General features: G+C 29.5%; 2 protein-coding genes across 4 annotated transcripts; both read left to right on the forward strand.

Moving 5' to 3' along the window:
* Positions 1-415: 415 nt before the first annotated feature.
* Positions 416-9,645, forward strand: LOC106791281. 3 transcript variants are annotated; one of them, XM_014756812.1, is made up of 17 exons: positions 416-1,130; positions 1,814-2,393; positions 2,532-2,685; positions 2,834-3,062; positions 3,337-3,538; positions 3,623-3,844; positions 3,947-4,096; positions 4,276-4,624; positions 4,936-5,066; positions 5,154-5,399; positions 5,522-5,777; positions 5,981-6,205; positions 6,588-6,768; positions 6,866-7,036; positions 7,127-7,277; positions 7,368-7,569; positions 7,648-9,645. In XM_014756812.1, exons 3-17 carry the CDS (start codon positions 2,625-2,627, stop codon positions 8,775-8,777), a joined length of 3,906 nt encoding a protein of 1,301 aa, XP_014612298.1. In that variant the 5' UTR covers positions 416-1,130; positions 1,814-2,393; positions 2,532-2,624; the 3' UTR covers positions 8,778-9,645. The 3 variants fall into 3 exon arrangements, with proteins under 3 accessions (XP_014612298.1, XP_014612297.1, XP_014612296.1); XM_014756811.1 differs by having other exon boundaries at positions 417-1,130; positions 6,866-6,894; positions 6,946-7,036; positions 7,368-9,645; XM_014756810.1 differs by having other exon boundaries at positions 417-1,130; positions 7,368-9,645.
* Positions 9,646-12,713: 3,068 nt separating this feature from the next.
* LOC106791291 (DNA repair protein RAD50) lies at positions 12,714-18,715 on the forward strand. Its single transcript, XM_014756825.1, has 17 exons — positions 12,714-13,080; positions 13,172-13,321; positions 13,414-13,855; positions 13,981-14,132; positions 14,251-14,452; positions 14,524-14,741; positions 14,855-15,220; positions 15,322-15,442; positions 15,534-15,912; positions 16,013-16,218; positions 16,308-16,645; positions 16,727-17,146; positions 17,218-17,343; positions 17,432-17,710; positions 17,788-17,921; positions 17,997-18,128; positions 18,199-18,715. The coding sequence occupies exons 1-17, from the start codon at positions 12,853-12,855 to the stop codon at positions 18,404-18,406; spliced, it is 4,101 nt and encodes a 1,366-aa protein (XP_014612311.1). The 5' UTR covers positions 12,714-12,852; the 3' UTR covers positions 18,407-18,715.
* The last annotated feature ends 243 nt before the right edge of the window (positions 18,716-18,958 follow it).

Genomic DNA, 18,958 nt, shown 5'->3' on the forward strand with positions numbered 1-18,958 from the left:
AAAAATAGAAAAAAAGAAATGATTCAAAAGTTCGTTCGTGTACATACATAAAAAGCAAGTCCAATTAGTCAGATTTAAGAGGACAATCCACTCGACGATTCTATTTCTATGAAAAGGAATAGTACTCTTCGTAGTCGTGCGTTATTGGGTGTACCCATATATAGTGTAAAGAGAAGCACTAATTGTTCGACCCTTTTCATACTTTCTTTCGCAAGTATGAAAAACGTAATTGCCGAGAGAGAAAGAGAGAGAGAGAGAGAGAGAGAGAGAGAGAGAGAGTGTGGCTCGTGCGAATCGTAGTCGTTCATGCGTTCATTCATTGAAGGCAGCCTTCTGTCATAATGCTCACCCCCGACAAACGGTGGTGGTGGTGGTGGTGGTGGTGGTGGTGGTGGTGGTGGTGGTGGCGGTGGCAACGGCAGCGGCACCCCTGCGACTAAGGGGTGGGAATTACTGGCAAAAAGAGGGGGTGCCTTCGTCTACCCCAACTTTAGTTGCGAACGTGCGCGTCACCTAGACGGAGTTGTTCTTCTTTTTCACGTTGAAACCCCCGTAAACTAAGTCTATCATCATCCATGTCGTTGAAGTTTACAGTCAATCAGATTATTTACTAAACACTTATGGCTTTAGCCACTTGTATTAATTCGTACGAGTATCGTGAACATAGAAATATCGATTTTATATATTTTTTTAATGATAAAATGAGATATTACTTTAATAAAAGAAGCATGTACTCCTCCCGTGACGTTTGTAATTTTATCCGGTACGCCTTTCGATATCGATTCCAGTAAACTCTACGGCTTACCATTGCCCTTCTCTCTTCTCTTCTCCCTGTCAAGAACTTCACTAGATTATACCATCGTTCTTTTTCGTCCTTTCATACACCATACGATTTATTACCCTCTTAGAGAAACGATATTTATATTATATATATGTATATATATATATATGTAAACGTGGACGCGTTTGAATATCGTTTACTTTTATAAATACTTTCTGCAAAGTATCATCACTTTTTTATTTTTTATGGGGATTTCAACGTAAATTTCTCTATCACAATGGGAAAGCTTCGTATTGAGAAAATTGATGTATACCAGTGTGTATCGTATGACAGGGGGAATGCAATAAACGTAAGTGAAGATTTGTCTCTTTTTTTTTTTGTTTCCTTCAACGAATCCTATTTCAAATCGTTTATGAGGATTATATTTGAAATTATTTTTAAATGATACGTTTTTTAATTGAATTGTTATATTAATATAATATATCGTTGAAATAATAACGTAATAAATGTGATGTAATATCATTGCTTCTTGTAATGTAATATCATTCGCAATTCCGTAATATAATATTTGTATAAATTATTGAATAAATTTAATATAAACAAAAAACAAAAAAAAAAAAAGAAAATGATTTAACGTAAGATTCGATACAAGTATTATGCAACGTACTTCACTTTTTTCTTATCATATTTATGTGCGTGCATATTTAAATATTATTATCTGACATACGCAGTTCATCGTTTAATTGCAAGTTGTGTTGCAGTTGGTCTTTTTACGATATCGGAAATTGATAATCTTAGCGTTATGATATATAATTATAAGTAGAGTAAAAAAAATTTAAACAAAGTGTTACCTATCATTACAGATGGAATATTCTATTTTGTTTTTTTTTCCAAAAGATATTACATATTCTACGACGTGTAAATAATTAATTACCAAATTGTATTAATTGATAATAGAATTTGATTTAATAATGAAACATTTACACACATCAATAATGCATTATATTTTTTTAAATTACATATTCCTAACAGGAAAAAATCAGTAGTCTGCGAATCCATCGTACTTAACGAATGAACGAATGAAGAGTGAATCAATCAAATTACATTTCGTATAGGAGATAAAGAAAAAAGAAAAACAAATATAATAAAATAAAATAAAATAAAATAAAATAAAATAAAATAAAATAAAATAAAAGGATTATTCTACCGATTCTCTGGGCGAAGATCGAATGCCCAGAATGACCACAGAAATTTTTCAACATGGCGGTAATGAATCTGTCTACTCTTGTCAGGCAACAACGCAAGGTGTGAAACGTAACAGGGAACACCGTACCGTTGTAAATTGGACGAGAAAATACGACGTTGAAAATATAAATTAAATTGGAAACAAGAAAAACAAACAAACGTTGCAACACCTGATAAAAATTTTCATTTATTTATTTCATTTAATTATTTTCATTATTTCGTGTCACAAAAAAGAAGAAAAAAAAAACACAGATAAAAGTATCGCCTGATCACGAAGATTTTTTCGTAATAAATCGTCATCATGAAGATAAGCACACAAGAAAATGTAATAATAATTTTCTTCTATAGGAGACAACGAAATTAATCGGTACACACAATTTATAAAACGTTAATAAAACAATGACATATAATTCATAATAATAATAATAATAATAAATTAAACGCGTACACACGAATTCGATTGTACAATAAACGTAATTTAAAGCTACATCGAATGATTTTATAGGTATCATCATCGTCTGGAATAAAAAAAAAGCAAAAATAAAAAACAAAAGAATAAACAAAAACAAAAACAAAAATACAAGTTGAGGAAGTGGAGATGACTTGGTCATTCGAATGGTCAACGCTAGGAGTATTGATTCTTCTTCTCCTTAACTGTGGTAATTACTTTGCGTGCTTATTCGCACGGGTCATTAAACCAAGCATGCACACTATCCATACTCTCTATTTGTATTTACGTATTTGTTAAAAGAAAAAGAATAAAGAAATATTTATGAAAGATTTTGATCGATCGTTTGATCGTTGTAGGTACATCAAGATCAATCGCGAGTATCAACGAACCACCAATTTTATTAAAAGTCATAGTTCCAGCATCTCACGTTGCACTGTCCGGTGATTTAACAATTTTTATATTAGAATCATCTCAAGAAAGATTTTCAACTATTCCGAACGAAATACAAACGGAAGAAAAAGAAATTGTTGATGAAAATACTACTGAAAGTTTTCATTCGATTACGAATAATCCACTTATTTTAAGGTAACATTATTTTTATCTCTTTCTTTTCTTTTTTTTTTTTTTTTTTTTTTTTTTTTTTTTTTTTTTTTTTTTTTTTTGTATATATATATATAATATATACATACATGTTCACTAATAATAAAATGTCTACTAGCAATTGAAATTATTTAGTCGTATTAAAAGTCTAACAAAAAAATTCGTCGTCCTCGAATGTATCGAACGAATTGTTACGACTTATATAATATATTGTTCGTATTATTAAATATTAATCTATTTTTCTATAAATTATCGATAGAGTATTATTTCTGAATGGGTTAACATCGGAATTAATCGGTGAATTTCCGTTGGATACTTTACCGGAAAAAGGTGAAAATGTTACCTTGACGATACCATGCGGATATTTTTCAAGAGGTGGCACTTATACTTTGCAATTGCAATATAAATTTTCCAAAATACCGTCAAAGATAACCGATATCGCTGATTTGTCGACCATTCAGGTATCGATTATTCAATATTTGAATTTTTCTTTGAAGATAAGTATCTTTACAGACATTAAATGTTAAATATACATTTATTTTCAGATGAGCAATGCTTTAGACGTAAAGTGGCCAACACCGTCATTATTTTTGGAACGTCAAAGATTTACAACTTATCCAAACGTATCAATATCGGCTACGTTAAGGTACAAAGAAATCTTTTGCGAACCTTCGGAAAAGGTTCCAGCTGCGGTGTACACGTTACAATTAATTTATTGCGGTTCCAGTACGGTAGCATGCGATCCACAAAACAAAAGTCGCGTTCAAGTAATAATCAAAATATAATATATAAAATTTAGATATACTATTATAAATAATAGTAAATAAAAACGATTAATGTATATAATATTTCATTAATCTTGATCGTAGATACTTTATCATGAAGAAGTAAAAGGATTCCCAACGGAGAAGCATATTATTCTACATTGCGAATATTTTGGGCTTGCCGGTGATTATGCTATTAGATTAAAAGCATCACCAGTTAATCCTAATGCACCTACGATTAGTGCATATATCAAAGTAAGTTGATATTTCTTTAATAAATGTATCATTTGGTACGAATAATTCTGATCGAACAGATAATAATTCGTATGGAAATCATTCAAATAAATAAATAAGTACACTGATCTTTCTTTTATCGATTATTATTTTTTATATCGTATAAAAATGTTAATGAATTTGTGTGTGTGTTAACGTAGGTCGATTGGTCGGAAGAGTTTGTCTTCAGTGTTCATGCACGATCAATTTATCCATGTGAAGGACCAAGAGGAGTACCAGTTATATTCGAATATCCATCCTGTCGACTTCAAGGTGATCGTGTGCGAGTTTATGGTCGTCTTAGGGCAAATGTTCAATCGCTTGCACCACCTTCCACCCTTCATTACATAGCGGAACTCAAAGCTGTCCCGGGGAAACACACGTTGAACTTCGAATGCGACATATTTAAGGAAAAATTTATCGAATATTGTTTCGTTTATGTCAGTCAAGCGATAACAGGTGCCATGGCCGAAGTGAAACTTTCTTGTATTCCAACGTTTCCATTCAAAGGTAAGAAATATTATATTTTTTTACAGAATTTATTACAGAAAAAAAAACTGACGTCTGTAATTATGTACGCATGTAAAAAGTTATACTTCTTTAGCGTAAGTTATATACCTTTAGCGTAATAACCTGAAAAATAACTTCAATTTGGCCGCGCATCGTTTGAATATCGACAAGTTCGTGGTGTTGATTTTTCGATCGCATCTAACTTCACGATATAACTACACTCGTATAAAACGAAGGATAACTTCAAAAAATCGATTACCAATCGTAAAACACTTTTTCATTTGTTTTTTTTCTTTTTCGAATATTTATAGAAAACGATGCCGGTGGTTGGGGTTCGTGGAGTCCATGGACACCATGCAGCAGTTCGTGCATCGGTGGAATTAGAAATCGTTATAGATTTTGCGACAATCCACCACCTAGATACGATACTAAATTTTGTCAGGTACATAAGAGATTAATATTTTTTCTCTTATTTATCAAATAATTAAGTATTCATCAGTATTCGTAATAATTGTTTATTTGATTTTAGGGTAAAGCCGTTGAAACGGAATCCTGTGGTGGATCGTTATGGCTTGGTTTACGGGATACATGGAATATGGCTGATTGGGATTGTCATCATGGTACCGAATTAGCTGCTATACGACCGGAAGTTACCGCACAAATCGGAGTTAAATGTCGTTGCGGATGTTTGATCACGTTAGGGGAGGAAACATCGAGAAAAATGTTAGCAGCCAATACGCAGGCCTGTCCTGGCCGATCTTTCTGGTTGGTAGAGGTAAGTACATTCTTGAATAACAATAGTATATTGAATAACAAAAGTAAAGGAAAAAAAGCAAATATTGTCGACGTTGACTGACATTCATTGAAATTTTATTCGATGCATATAATCTACAACAGGCAAGGCAAAACTTCCTAGTCAGATTGCACGTAGATCAAGCACAATTTCCATGCCCAGGACAATATTTTCGCGTACGCGATGGCGATTCATTGAGCGCGAATCTTTTAACAGATATTGCCTTTGATAAATCTCTTCCATCAACGAGGACAATTATTTCTACCGGTGTACACTTATTGTTAGAATTCTTCAGCGACGAAATAACAGCGGCTGGCGAATCTTGCGTCGGTGGTTTCCTAGCACATGCTGTCATTATTTGTACGTATATTTACAAATGTATTATTAATATTGGATTTATCAGAACCAATCCAAATCACTGGGTCTTTTGCAATTTCAATTTCAAATTCCTACTGTAACATATTTATATCAAAATATTTATATATACAAAATTTAGTATTAATATGGAAATTTCACTTCAAAAAATTGCAATTGTTTTATTGTAATTTATTGTTTGTTTGTAGATAAGCCAAGAGAAGGGAACGAAACGTTAATGTCGGTGCCTTTTAAACATAATTCCACGTCCGTTGTCGGTGAATGGATATTTTGGATGACACCCGCCCATTTAGTTGCGGCGTCACTATTAATGTTAATATTTTTCATATCTATTTCTCTAGCATTGCAATTTGCCTTTAAATATAGGAAATATCATATCGCCGAAGATTTGGATAATTTGAGCGAATATTCCGGTGAGTTTTAAACAAACTGACGATAAATATACAAGCTGTTTCAAGACAATACAAAAATAAACTTTAAACAAAAGTTGATCTGGTTTTGATTGGCTATACGTTGCAATAAAAAAATAAAGGTAGCCTTAAAAAACGTTAGAAAAAAAAAAAGCAATCATTTTTTCCAACATTTTTTATTGCAATTGAAAACAAATGAACTTTTGTTAAAAGTATTTTCTTGCTCAGGTTATCGCAGGTACGTGAAAAATCGTGAAAAATCGTGAAAAATCGTGACTAGAGTTACGTGGGACACCCTGCCTGTATATCGTTTCGAACCATTCTTTTACTTAAACATCAATTTTATTTTTGTTCTTTTTTTTTTTTTTTTTTCTGTTTTCTTTAGTATGTAGCGATTCTGGACCAAATACAGTCAGACGCGAGAAGACTTTATCTTCCGCAACTTTAATCTCCGAAGTTGTTTCTTTGGTCAGATTATCTAGAAGAGGTACACCCAATCATATGAAACTTGAAAGCACATCTTGCGGAGCTGAAGAGGATTATGATAGTTCTGAGACACAAGCAGAGTACGTAAAATATCTTATCGATTAAATAAATTTATTAATATTCTTACAATTAAATAATAATATAAATAAAAAAATATTATATGTATATATATGATAGATACGAGGATGAAACTACTGAAAAATCAGGTACATTGAAGTTAAATGATTCTGAAACTAGTGGCTCACAAAATACTATAGTTTCTAGCAAGGACATTACCGAGAGCGTATCTTTCATGTCGAATATCGTTTTTGTTGGTCAGCCTGAAGTGAAATATGCCAGACCAGTGAAGTAAGTATTCCACGTATACAAAAGAAAAATTGATTATTGTAACAGAAAAAATGAAATGAAATAATTAATAATCAATGTTTACGTTATTAGATTACGAACGTTAGGATTGCAAAGTCCTACCTTAGATAAAGATTCAACGATAGACGATAATAATAAAATTCAAATAGTATCGGAAGATAATACGAATAATGGAAAATTACGTCAATACGATCCTACGAGCAATGTTGTTTTGCGAGGCAAGGTAAGATTATTAACTACAAAAATTCCTTTAAAATAACAAATGAAAACGTCAGAGGTACTGTTGCTAGTATTTTTCATTGTTTAACAATAGGAATACTCTCCCGTACGAATGTATTCGAATGTCGTCCCAACTTTGCGTACCGGGAAGGAAACGAAAGATCGTAGAAATCGGGAACGTTTACTTCACGGGCCAGGATCGGAATACAGTATAATTAATCCCGAAATGGATTTGGAATTGGACTACTATGACTACAATGTTGCGAATGCAGGTGCAGCTCCTGGTTCCTATCTGGGTATGGACCCAGCTTTCTTAGTCTGGATACCACCGTTGTTGTCTTCGGATTCTGATATCATTCCCATGGAAAATGTAGACGGTCGTTTGATGATGGAAGGACAACTAGGAGGAAGAGAAGGACTGGTGCTAGATACGGAAGGAGCTACTTTAACTCCAAGCGAGTATAGAAGAATGAAAATGTTGATACCTGGCGAATCCAAATCCAATTTAGGTATTTGTCCTAATACCGAGGAACATCAAGATGATATATTAAAGAAATGTGAATCCAAAGGAAACTTTCTTTCGGATGAGGACTCTTATGATGGTAAGGAAATGTTGATTGAACGGCTACTTCCTATTCATCGAATACTCGAAGATTCTAGAATCAGAGTGAGCGAGGAATCGTTGTCCAGTCAGGCATTTAGAGATAGAACGATAATTCAAAATATTATTCCGAATCGACTTTACGATAATACAACTCCTACTTCTAAATCAGAAACTAATGTATCGTCAGACAAAATTTTCGATCAATCGTTGATCGAACAAAAACAACAAACGAATCTTCCGAATTCGTCGAAAGATAATAATCGATGTGGTGGTATTACCAATGTTAATAGTGTCGATAATAATATCGTCCAGGTAGATGATAAAGATAAGAATGTTAAATCACCATTGAACGTTAAACGTAATCGTTCGGATTCTAGTTATTCCAAATTATTGTCATACGTTGGATATAAACCAAAAAATAGTGTCATTCAAACTGACGAGAAGAAAAACGAGGAATTAATCGTTCCTAATGAAAATATTAACGAACAGAATACGAATGATAATGCGAAGGACAATGAAAAGTCCAAATCTTTGCTATCTAATCTAGATCTAACGAATGTTATGCAATATAAGTACAAAGATTTCACTAATTTCACTCAAGCCTGCTGCGAAAATAACAAGAATTTAGATATCGTTAATATTCCTATGACGGAATTGTCACGAGGTTGTTTGAAATCACCGGTTAAAGTGCACAGGCAGCAGCAGCAGCAGGTGGTAGATAAGAAAAGGATAATTGTACCGCAAGAAGAAATTCTAAGTCCCGATTATGGCGTTGAAACTGATATGAAGGACGAATCGCACGAATCTTTTTACGATTTAATTCGAGAATCTGAGAATGAAATTAAATACGCGGACGCGGACGAGGACGACGAATATATCGATAATAAAGTCAGTACATAAAAAAAAAAAAAAGTAATGTCAAATCTAAAGAAAGAAAGAAAATGACAAAAATCAAAAAAGAAAATCAAAGAAATGAATGGGGGATGATGTTCACCGTACTCGCCACCTTTTTTAAAAAAAAAAAAAAAGAAAGGAGCTCCGTCCCAAAGTAATTTCAATCTTCGTGATCTTATTTAATTTCATATGCCAAAGAAAATTCATCTTTAATTGTAAATATTAATTATATACAGTGTCTCCTTCCCTACCTATCGTTACAAAATAGTAAGAAAGGAAAACAAAAAAAACAACATTAATCAATGTGTCTAATAGCACACTGCAATGATTCATAGAAATATTGTTATAGTTCTTGCAGCTACACTTTGAGAAATGAATTACTATGTAAGTATACTTACTATATATAGATCGCCATACTTCCTCTACTTTGCTGAACTTTAGATACGTTAAACGACAAGATTAAAGTGAAGAATCAAAGGAAAAAGAACAAAAAAGAACAATAAAAAGAAATGAAAAAAAAAGCAGAAACCGTGCCTTAGGAGATTAAAGAATTGTTGCTAATTGTATTAATTCATCCATTTGTAGTAAGTTAATTGAAGTCATTCATTATTAAAGGTAACGTAACACACTTTATCGATGCTTTATTCTAGAATCTAGTGATTTTTCAAATTTCAATATCTTAATTTAAATAATACGTAGGACCACACGAATTAGTAGTACATCATCACGTAAACATATCACGAGGCGTTTATTAAAGCCTTATTAGATTTAAAATATTAGAAAATCATTGATACCTCAAAAACATTAGAACATTCAATTTTCGCTTAAAACATTCAATGTAATATACTTATAGCTGTATTACTTATAACGATTTGAAAAAAAAGAAATAACAAGAAGAAAATGAAGAAAAATAACTGAATTACTTTACGTACTTATGTGTACGCACGTAAGAAGTTATACTTCTTTAGTTTAGTTAGCAAAACGAATATAACCTCAATAACCTGAAAAATAACTTCAATTTGCCCGCGCATCGTAAATATCGACAAGTTCGTGGTGTTGATATTTCGGTCGCATCTAACTTCACTTTCCAAAACGCGCGCCAAAAGAACTATAACTTCAAAAAGAATAAAAAGAAAAAGAAAATAATAATATAAACTTATATCGTATATAATTTTTGAAATATATCTATAAAGTAGCATATTGGGTGCAGGGCGCCCATTCATTTTCAATGGCTTCATATGGAATTTATACATTATCCCCTTTAATCGATCTTATGTTAGTTAGAACGTATCGAAAGTATCTGTAAATCGATAGAGGAAGAATCTTTCATTATCTTCAGTATCAAACGAAGCCAACGTAAGGCTTCTCTTCGAATTAGAAATTAAACAAAAAAAAAAATAGAAAAAAAACAAAAACATTAATGAACGGCTTCTGCTTCTTTGTCATTTGAGCAAAAAAAAATAACACGTATATTAATAGTAGACACTTTGTTATTCGATAGTTTCTTAAACTTGATTTTATAGCTGACATATCATCAAGTTGTTAAATAAAAATAAATCATCTAACGCTAAAGATTTCATTTGAATGATTATAAATAATTGACATACTTAGGAAGAGGAGCCTTAACCGATTATCTTTGAAATAATATAATACATAATGAAAACAATTATTTATTTTAAATAAAAAAAATCGCGAGAGATAGAGAGAGAGAGAGGAATTGAATTGAAGTTAACTAAATATACGTTATGGTCAAACGTTCCTGACGTGTTTTTGGAAACCTACTTTCAACGCGAGTATTGGCAATTTAATCAATTTCTATCGGATATGAAAAAAAAAAAAAAAGTACATCTTGTATTTTGATTAAAGTGTAAACGAGAAGAAAAAAAGAAAAAGTAAAAGTAAAAGAAAAGAAAGAGAGAAAAAAACTTAGTATCGTTGATCAAGCAAGCTCGTTTAGATAAAAATAACAAAACAAAACAAAATAAAACGAATGAGTTAGATGCAAAAACGCATGCATCTGCATTAGAAGAATAAAAAAGAAAAAAAAAGATTAATCTCGATTACTTAACACATTGATCTCTTTACTACGTAGACTCAGGCCAATTTAAAAAAAAAAAAACAAAAAGGGATGAAGAAAGAGTTACCAATGCAGAGAGGAGGAACTCGTGTGAATTATATAGATTTTTGCCTTAAGACTGCCATAACGTGTTAGGAGAGAAGAGCAATATTATTAAAAAGAAAAAGAAAAAAAACAAAAAAAGAAAGAAAAAAAAATTAAAAAATATAAAAAACAAAAAATTAAAAATAAAGAACACCCGAATAAATGACAGGAAAAAAAAGAAAAAAAAAAACAAACTTTATTGAAACTGTATATAATAGATTCTAACAATAAGAAATAAGCCTGCGATCAGATGTATATGTATTTTAGATATGTAAGGTTACCGCAGATTATATGTATTTGATCTTATAATGAAAAAAGGGTACAAATTACAGATCTATATGTTTTTAGTGCATTTGTATATATACATACATACATCAATCAATCAATCAATCAATCAATCACATTTACACATACACGCACACCAAAAGAGAGAGAGAGAGAGAGAGAGAGAGAGAGAGAGAGAGAGAGAGAGAGAGAGACTCATCTTTGGGACACGTATTTACATGATTTTTAGGTGTATATTTATTTATTCGGAATACTTTTGATTAATCATTTTGCGTTATATATAGGGAAAAAATGTCATTTAATGTTTATACGCATTCGATTATATGTTACAACCTATTACATTAACTTCATTAATTCAAGTCGAATTAATTATATATCATACACATTCGTAAAATATTTTTCTTCATGGATTCTTCTTGTGCAATAAATATTTCAAGGCCAACCTTTCGCGAGAAAAAAAAAAAAAGAAAAGAAAAAAAAAAGAGGAAAAAAAAAATAATAAATACGATAAAAATACCGTTTTTTTTGTTGTTGTTGTATTGTGTAATCAATGTTGTATTACCGATGTAAGAAATCTAATTCGAATTTACATGACTATTTATTTAATTTTGCCTGTTTTAATAATCGACATGAAAATAAGCAGATTTTTATTGTCGAAAGATCGGAATACATATTCTCTCTATGACCCGTCTATAAAAATAATACGTAAGATATAACTTTCATATTAATAATTCGCGAAAATCATCTGATTTTTGCTTTTTTATCTCTTCTTATACCTTAAGAAGCTTTTATCTTTTATAATTATCGTTTATTTATAATAAATTTTTTATTAAAACTTTTGTTAAAAGCGATCGTTTTATTTCAACTAAATTGTATTCATAATATCAATCTCAATAATATTCTTAATATTTTATTCAGTTAATTAATAATTAATAAATTTGTTTTTTGTTGACATATATTAACTATCTTTATAATTAGCATTAATAGTTTTATTTTTATTAATTGCAATTGTTTTTTTTTTTATATTCATTTTAAAAATAACAATAATAATAAAAATAATCTAGGGGAACTTTTAAAAATTCGACCAATCGGATTGCAAGTTTTTAGGTTAGACGCAATTTTTGTCACGACCAATGAGATTTGTTTATTTTGAACAATTTGATACAACACATGCATTCATTTTTATTATATATATATCTATATAATTATATGAAATTTGAAAATCAAAATAATAAAAGTAATCTAATTCGCGTTCAAATTGAATCAATGACAGTCTAAAATATATAAAATTCCTCTAATCCGAAGTAGGGAATTTTGGTTGATTTGTTTGAATGGATTACTTTGTCACATGTACTTCGTACTAACTGAAAAATACTCGTTCTAACCGAGATTAGAATTGGAATAACCATTTAAATTTATTGAAATAAATGTAAAAATAATCGTTTAAATTAATAGAATTAAAATCTATGTATAAAAATATTATTTTAAAATCGAAATTGTGTGATATATATTCTCTATATTAAAAAAGTATTATCTCATAATCTAATATATATTAATATAGATTTCAATTAATGGAACATTAATTTTGAAATTTCATAATAAATATATTGTTTATTTGAATTGAGAAAATCTAAAATGTCTCGAATACGTCGACTGTCTATTTGTGGTGTTCGAAATTTTGACGATGAAGATCAAGCAAAAATACGTTTCGGTCGTCCTTTGACACTTATTCTTGGACCAAATGGTACTGGAAAAACAACTTTGATAGAAGCATTAAAATTTGCCACAACTGGCGATTTTCCACCAGGTTCTGATAGAGGGAAATCATTTGTTCATGATAAAAGTTCATTAGAATTTTGTTTAGTATGTAATTGCTTATAATCATTGTTATTTATTAGTTTTCTTTTATAACAGGAAATATTATAATAATGAATAATAATATTATTTATTATAGGTGAAAGGCTGCATTAAAGCTGAATTTATAAGCGCTAATGGAAATGCTTACACGATAAGTAGAGTGATTGAATGTATACGTAGTAAATCAGGATCCAAATTAAAAAGGGTAGACAATACCCTAAGTAGAAAAGAAAAGGGAGAAATCAAAGTAAATAATTATTCAGATCTCTAAAACATATATTTGTCGTTATATATATTCTATTACTTTATTTGTATCTTTTATATTTTTCTCTAACGTAGGCAGTTTCAATAACAAACCGGTGTATTGATATTAATACTGAAGTAGTAAACGCAATGGGTGTTTCCAAATCTATCTTGAATTATGTGATATTTTGTCATCAAGAAGAATTTAATTGGCCTTTGGATGATGGAAAGAAATTAAAGGAAAAGTTTGATGAGATATTTGAAAGCGTAAGATTCAACAAAGCGCTTGAGAATTATCTAAAATGTATTAAAAACTTAGAACAAGATATACGCGTATTGAAAATAGAAAAAGATTCATTTAAAAATGTTGTTAATGAAGTAGAAGACAAAGAGAAAAAACTTCAAAATACTAGAGACAGATTAGAAGAGGCCACGAATGAAATAACTACAATCGATAAAGAACTTGAGACTATAATTGGAAAAATTCAAGAATTTGAAAAAATGGATGCAAAATATAAAACATTAATAGATGAAAGAGGTACGATATATATCTTTAAAATATGTAACTTAGCCCTTTGCACTTTGGTGGTTCCATTGCAAGGACAACTGCCTTCTTAAGTATTGTGAATTTTGTAATGATAATAAAAATTAATTTCAATATAGATAAAAAGAAATTCGAATATGATTTAAACAAAACACAAATTGAATCATTGCAAGAAAATATACAGATTTTTAAAGGAACCATGAGAGAATTATCTAATAAATTAGAACTATATGATAGCATTTTATTAGAGAAAGTTGCTGAAGTAACAGAGGTATATACATAAACATAAAAAAAAAAATTATCATTTCCATATTAAAACTCTAATCAATTTAATTTCATCTGTTATATTGATCATTAATATTATTTAAATAAATATTCATTTTATCTAGGCAGAAGAAAATTTTCAACGAACTTCATCAAATGAAACAAAGATAACAAATGCAATAACGGAGAACAAAATTTCTATTGGTACATTAAAACAAAAAATGCAAGATCAAGAGGAAAAAATTGTTCATCGTAATAAAATACTTAATGACATGTTATCCAAATGGGATATTAAAACAGTAATTGATGCAGATTCATCTAATACTGGTATGACTTTTATTATATACGCATATAATGTTTGTTTCTAATAACAATAAATTATTTATTTGAAAAAATAGGAATCCTTGTTAAAAAACTTGAAGACAAGGTAGAAAATCTCAAGCAAGCAGCAGAAGTTAAAAAGCAGAAACGAAATATGGCAGAGGAAGAACTTCAAAAAGAAGTTGATGTATTACGTTCTGAACGTTCGAAGATAGAATCAGAGATAATTATTAAGAATAATGAAGTTACTGAAATAAAAAATCAAGTAGAAAGTATTCAAAATGAAATTTCTATGGTTAGTATCTGTCAATTAACTGGAAATGTAATAAAAAATATTAAGACAAATGTGTGTGTGTGTGTGTGTGTGTGTGTGTGTGTGTATGTAAATATCATCTTATTTATTTTTAGATTGGAGCTTCTGCCAATAAATTAAATTCTTTAAAAGAAAATGTTGCACTTGTGAATAAAACAATTCAAGATCTTTCCAAATCTTGTGATGTTTCTTCACTCAATAAGCAGATAAATGCGGAAATTTCTTCAAGAGATGCAATGGAAGCTGAGATAAATACTTTAGACGAAGAGATAGAAGTTTTACACAAACATGCTACATTACAAGCTGAAATATCATTGCACAAATCAACAATGAAAGCAAAAGAAGAAGAAATACAGAATTTTAAAAATAAACATGAAGATGCAATTAAAATATTGCTTGAAACTGACAAGTTACCTCATACCAAACTAAAAGATAAATTGGTTCCTGCACAAGAAAAATTAGTATGAATTGAATTCTTTTGTTAATATCTCTCATTATTGAACGGTGATATGATAAATATAATAATAAATAATTTATAAATATTAATAATATTAATTTTTAGATGGATCGTATAAAAACAATAACTTGTGATATACAAACAGAACAACAGAAATTAATAAGTTTAGAAACAACATTGAAATGTAATAAAGAAGAACTTGAAAAGAAAATTTCAGAATTAGATTGTTAGTATTGTTATAAACAATAGACTAATCTATACATACATATAGTTATACATTCAATTGTTTATTACTAAATTGCAATTCTTCTTTTTAGCAAATAAACAGAAAGTATCTTCTATTTGCTATTATAAAGATTTTGATGAAATATTATTGTTACAATCGAAAAGAGTAAAAGATCTCCAAGATAAAAGAGGGATGTATGCGTATCAAAATACCGCTTATAAAGAATACATGAAACAATTCAAAAAACAAGATCCTCGTTGTCCTTTGTGCCGTAGAAATTTTGATAAATCATATAATATTGATATTTTAATAAAAGAAATGGAAGAAGAAATCGAAAATCAGCCCGTAATTCTTCAAAATTGCGAAACTGAATTGAAAGTGCAACAAAATAAATATGATAGTATGTTAGAATTGAAACCAATTATTGAGAAGATAAGTCTACTAGAAGAAGCTGAATTACCTCTATTAGAGTAAGTTGTATCAATTTATTCAATTTATATTTTTATTTTATTAAGTATCAAATTTTGAATTAAATGATACTTCATTAAATTATTCTAATGTAAAAATCAGAGATAGTTTACAAAGTACAAAGGAAGAAATAAAAAAATACCAAACAAGTATATTAGAAAAAGAAAAGTTAAAAGCTATTCCTGAAGATTTGTTGAATAAATCGAAAAATCTATTTGAAGATATTATGCTTTGGGATCGATTAATAGATGAGACAAATAATCTTAAGGAAAAACTATGTAATATTGAAAATTTCATGTCTAAAACAGGTATGATAAAATTAATAGGAAAACTATATAATATAATACTTTATTGCTATATACTTATACTTATTATACGTATATCATATCTTATTCAGAAGCTAAAAGCACTAGAACTGTCTCCGAAGCACAGGCTCGTCGAAATTCATTGAAAGTTTCTTTAAAAGATTCTCGCAACCAAATACAACATTTACAGTCAGAATTAAATACATATAAAGAAAAATATCAGCATGCTTGTGAAAAGCGAAACATGTTATATGAACAACAATTGAAAATAGAATCAAATATGAAAAATTTGGCAAGTCTTGAAAGTAAAAAAGAGGATTTAAATTCACGACAAACTATGTTAAAAGAATCAGTGCAAAAATTACAAGATAATTTTTTGACTGCAGACAATAATTTAGAAACAGCTGTTTGTCAATTGAATCAATTAAAAGTATATATTTACGTTTGCTTTATAACTTTTAAACTTTTTATTATTTTTTTAAATTATATTTAATTTTTACTTTACATTTAGAAAGAAAATGGGGAAAAAGAAAAGATGGATAGAACAACAATCACAGAAGGAGAAAGACAATTATTTGAATTGAACAACATTCAGAATGCAGTTAATGCTTTCGATAATTGCAATATTCCTGATACTTTAGCGAAATTAGAACTTGAAATACAAGATTTTAAAGAAAAAATGAGTGAAAATACTACTAAGAAACAAAAATTAGAAACACAGATAAAAGATTTGAAAGATGCTATTAATCATCAAGAATCGCGTAAAAGAGATTTGAGTGATAATCTTACATTGAGGAAACTTCAATTTACTGCAGAGGAATTACAGCAACAGTATAAATACCTGAATGAAAAGATCGAAAATATGAATCGCAAAGAAATGACGGAAAATTGGAAAAAGTTCCAAAATCGCGAACAAATTTTGTCACAAAAGGTAAAATATTTCAAATAAATAATTTAATGACAAATATCATTTTTAATTACAGATTTACAAAATAATTTTAGAAAAATGTAGCTATAGGAAAGCAAGAAGAATTACAAAATCTATTGTCGCAATATAATGATGAACTTAAAAAGGAGTGCTATAGATTAGCTCATAAAAATTACATGGATAAATGTATTGACTTAACGGTAATCACAATCACATATTTGTTTTAATGCATTTTCTGTCCCTACGTAAAGATTAATATTTTAACTTATTATGAACAATATTATTTAGGTACAAAATCAAGTAATTGCAGATTTAAGAAAATACTCCAGGGTATTAGATGCTGCATTGATGAAATATCACAAAGAACGTATGGAGAGTGTAAATAAAATAATTAAGACTCTTTGGAAAGCTATATACATCGGTAATGATACAACTTCTATAGAAATCCATACAAATGATACAATAGGTACAGGATCTGCTATGCGTAGATCTTACAATTATAAATTAATTCAAACAAAGAACGGAAGGGAAATGGATATGCGAGGACGGTGTAGTGCAGGCCAAAAAGTAAATAGTTTTATGTATTATATATAATGAATTAATGTTTTATATTCAGAGTATTAATATATGAACAAATATTTTAGGTTTTAGCATCAATCATCATAAGACTCGCATTAGCTGAAACTTTTTGCAAAGATTGTGGAATTCTTGCACTTGATGAGCCAACTACAAATCTAGATGAAGAAAATGCAAATAGTTTAGCAAATGCTCTTAATATGTACGTAGTATTTTATTTTTTATAACAGCAAATGTAAATGTGAATACATAAAACTATAATTTCTTATCTTCTTAGGATTGTAAAGTCGAGATCTCAATATCAAAAGAATTTCCAACTTATTGTGATTAGTCACGATGAAAAATTTTTAGTTAAACTTGCTCAGCTAAATAATAGCTGTGGTTATTATGAACTTTATCGTAAAGAGAAGTACGTTTTGATTCTTTATTAAGACGACATATTGCATATGTATAAATATAAATATTTTCTTTTTATTTAGTGGTCTATCATCAGTTCGATTTCACGAAACGGGAACAACAGGTCCTGTTGATGATATATGTTGTAAACAAGATTATCAGACATCCGAGGACGAAGAACGTGATAACACCAAACAAATAAGAGCAAAGAAAAGAACTAAGTCTAATAGCAGAAACGATGATAATAATGAAAACAGATCACAAAAGAAACGATTTATTTGCAATTTCTAAAAATGAAAAATTAAAGAAATATCTTCTTGTTACTTTATTTGTGTGTGTAATATGCATTTAATTATTATTGGATAATAATTCTTAAGTACTCAGAACTTATATTTTTTATTTTTTATATTCCTTTCTTTTCTCACTCGCTCGTTTGTAAAGACCGACAAAGAGACGGGGCTTGTCTCCCACTCTTAAAATAAATTTTACCAATATTTCTCGCTTATTTGTACAAATACGAAGATACACTATACAACATTTTTTATGTATTTTTCAATTTTGCCAAAATTTAGTTTGAAACTTGTTTCGATTAAATGCCTAGATTCTAAGATGTGGCTTTTTACGCTATTTTACCCTTTTTCTTATAAATGCGCCATCCAATTGCAAAAAGATATGCACCATTCGATTCAGCGTCGCGAGTTACGATTATATCAAGTTTTTGGCCAAGAAACACAATTAGATCATATTTTCTTTAATTGAGCGGACTAGTATATTTGTCTAAATATAATATATTCTTCACCTGCGATAATTAACTATATAATAACACACCGGTATAGAATAAGT

The sequence above is a fragment of the Polistes canadensis genome, unplaced genomic scaffold (genome assembly GCF_001313835.1).
Source record: "Polistes canadensis isolate GaletaPanama2010 unplaced genomic scaffold, ASM131383v1 scaffold_294, whole genome shotgun sequence".
In the NCBI taxonomy this organism is placed as follows: domain Eukaryota; kingdom Metazoa; phylum Arthropoda; class Insecta; order Hymenoptera; family Vespidae; genus Polistes; species Polistes canadensis.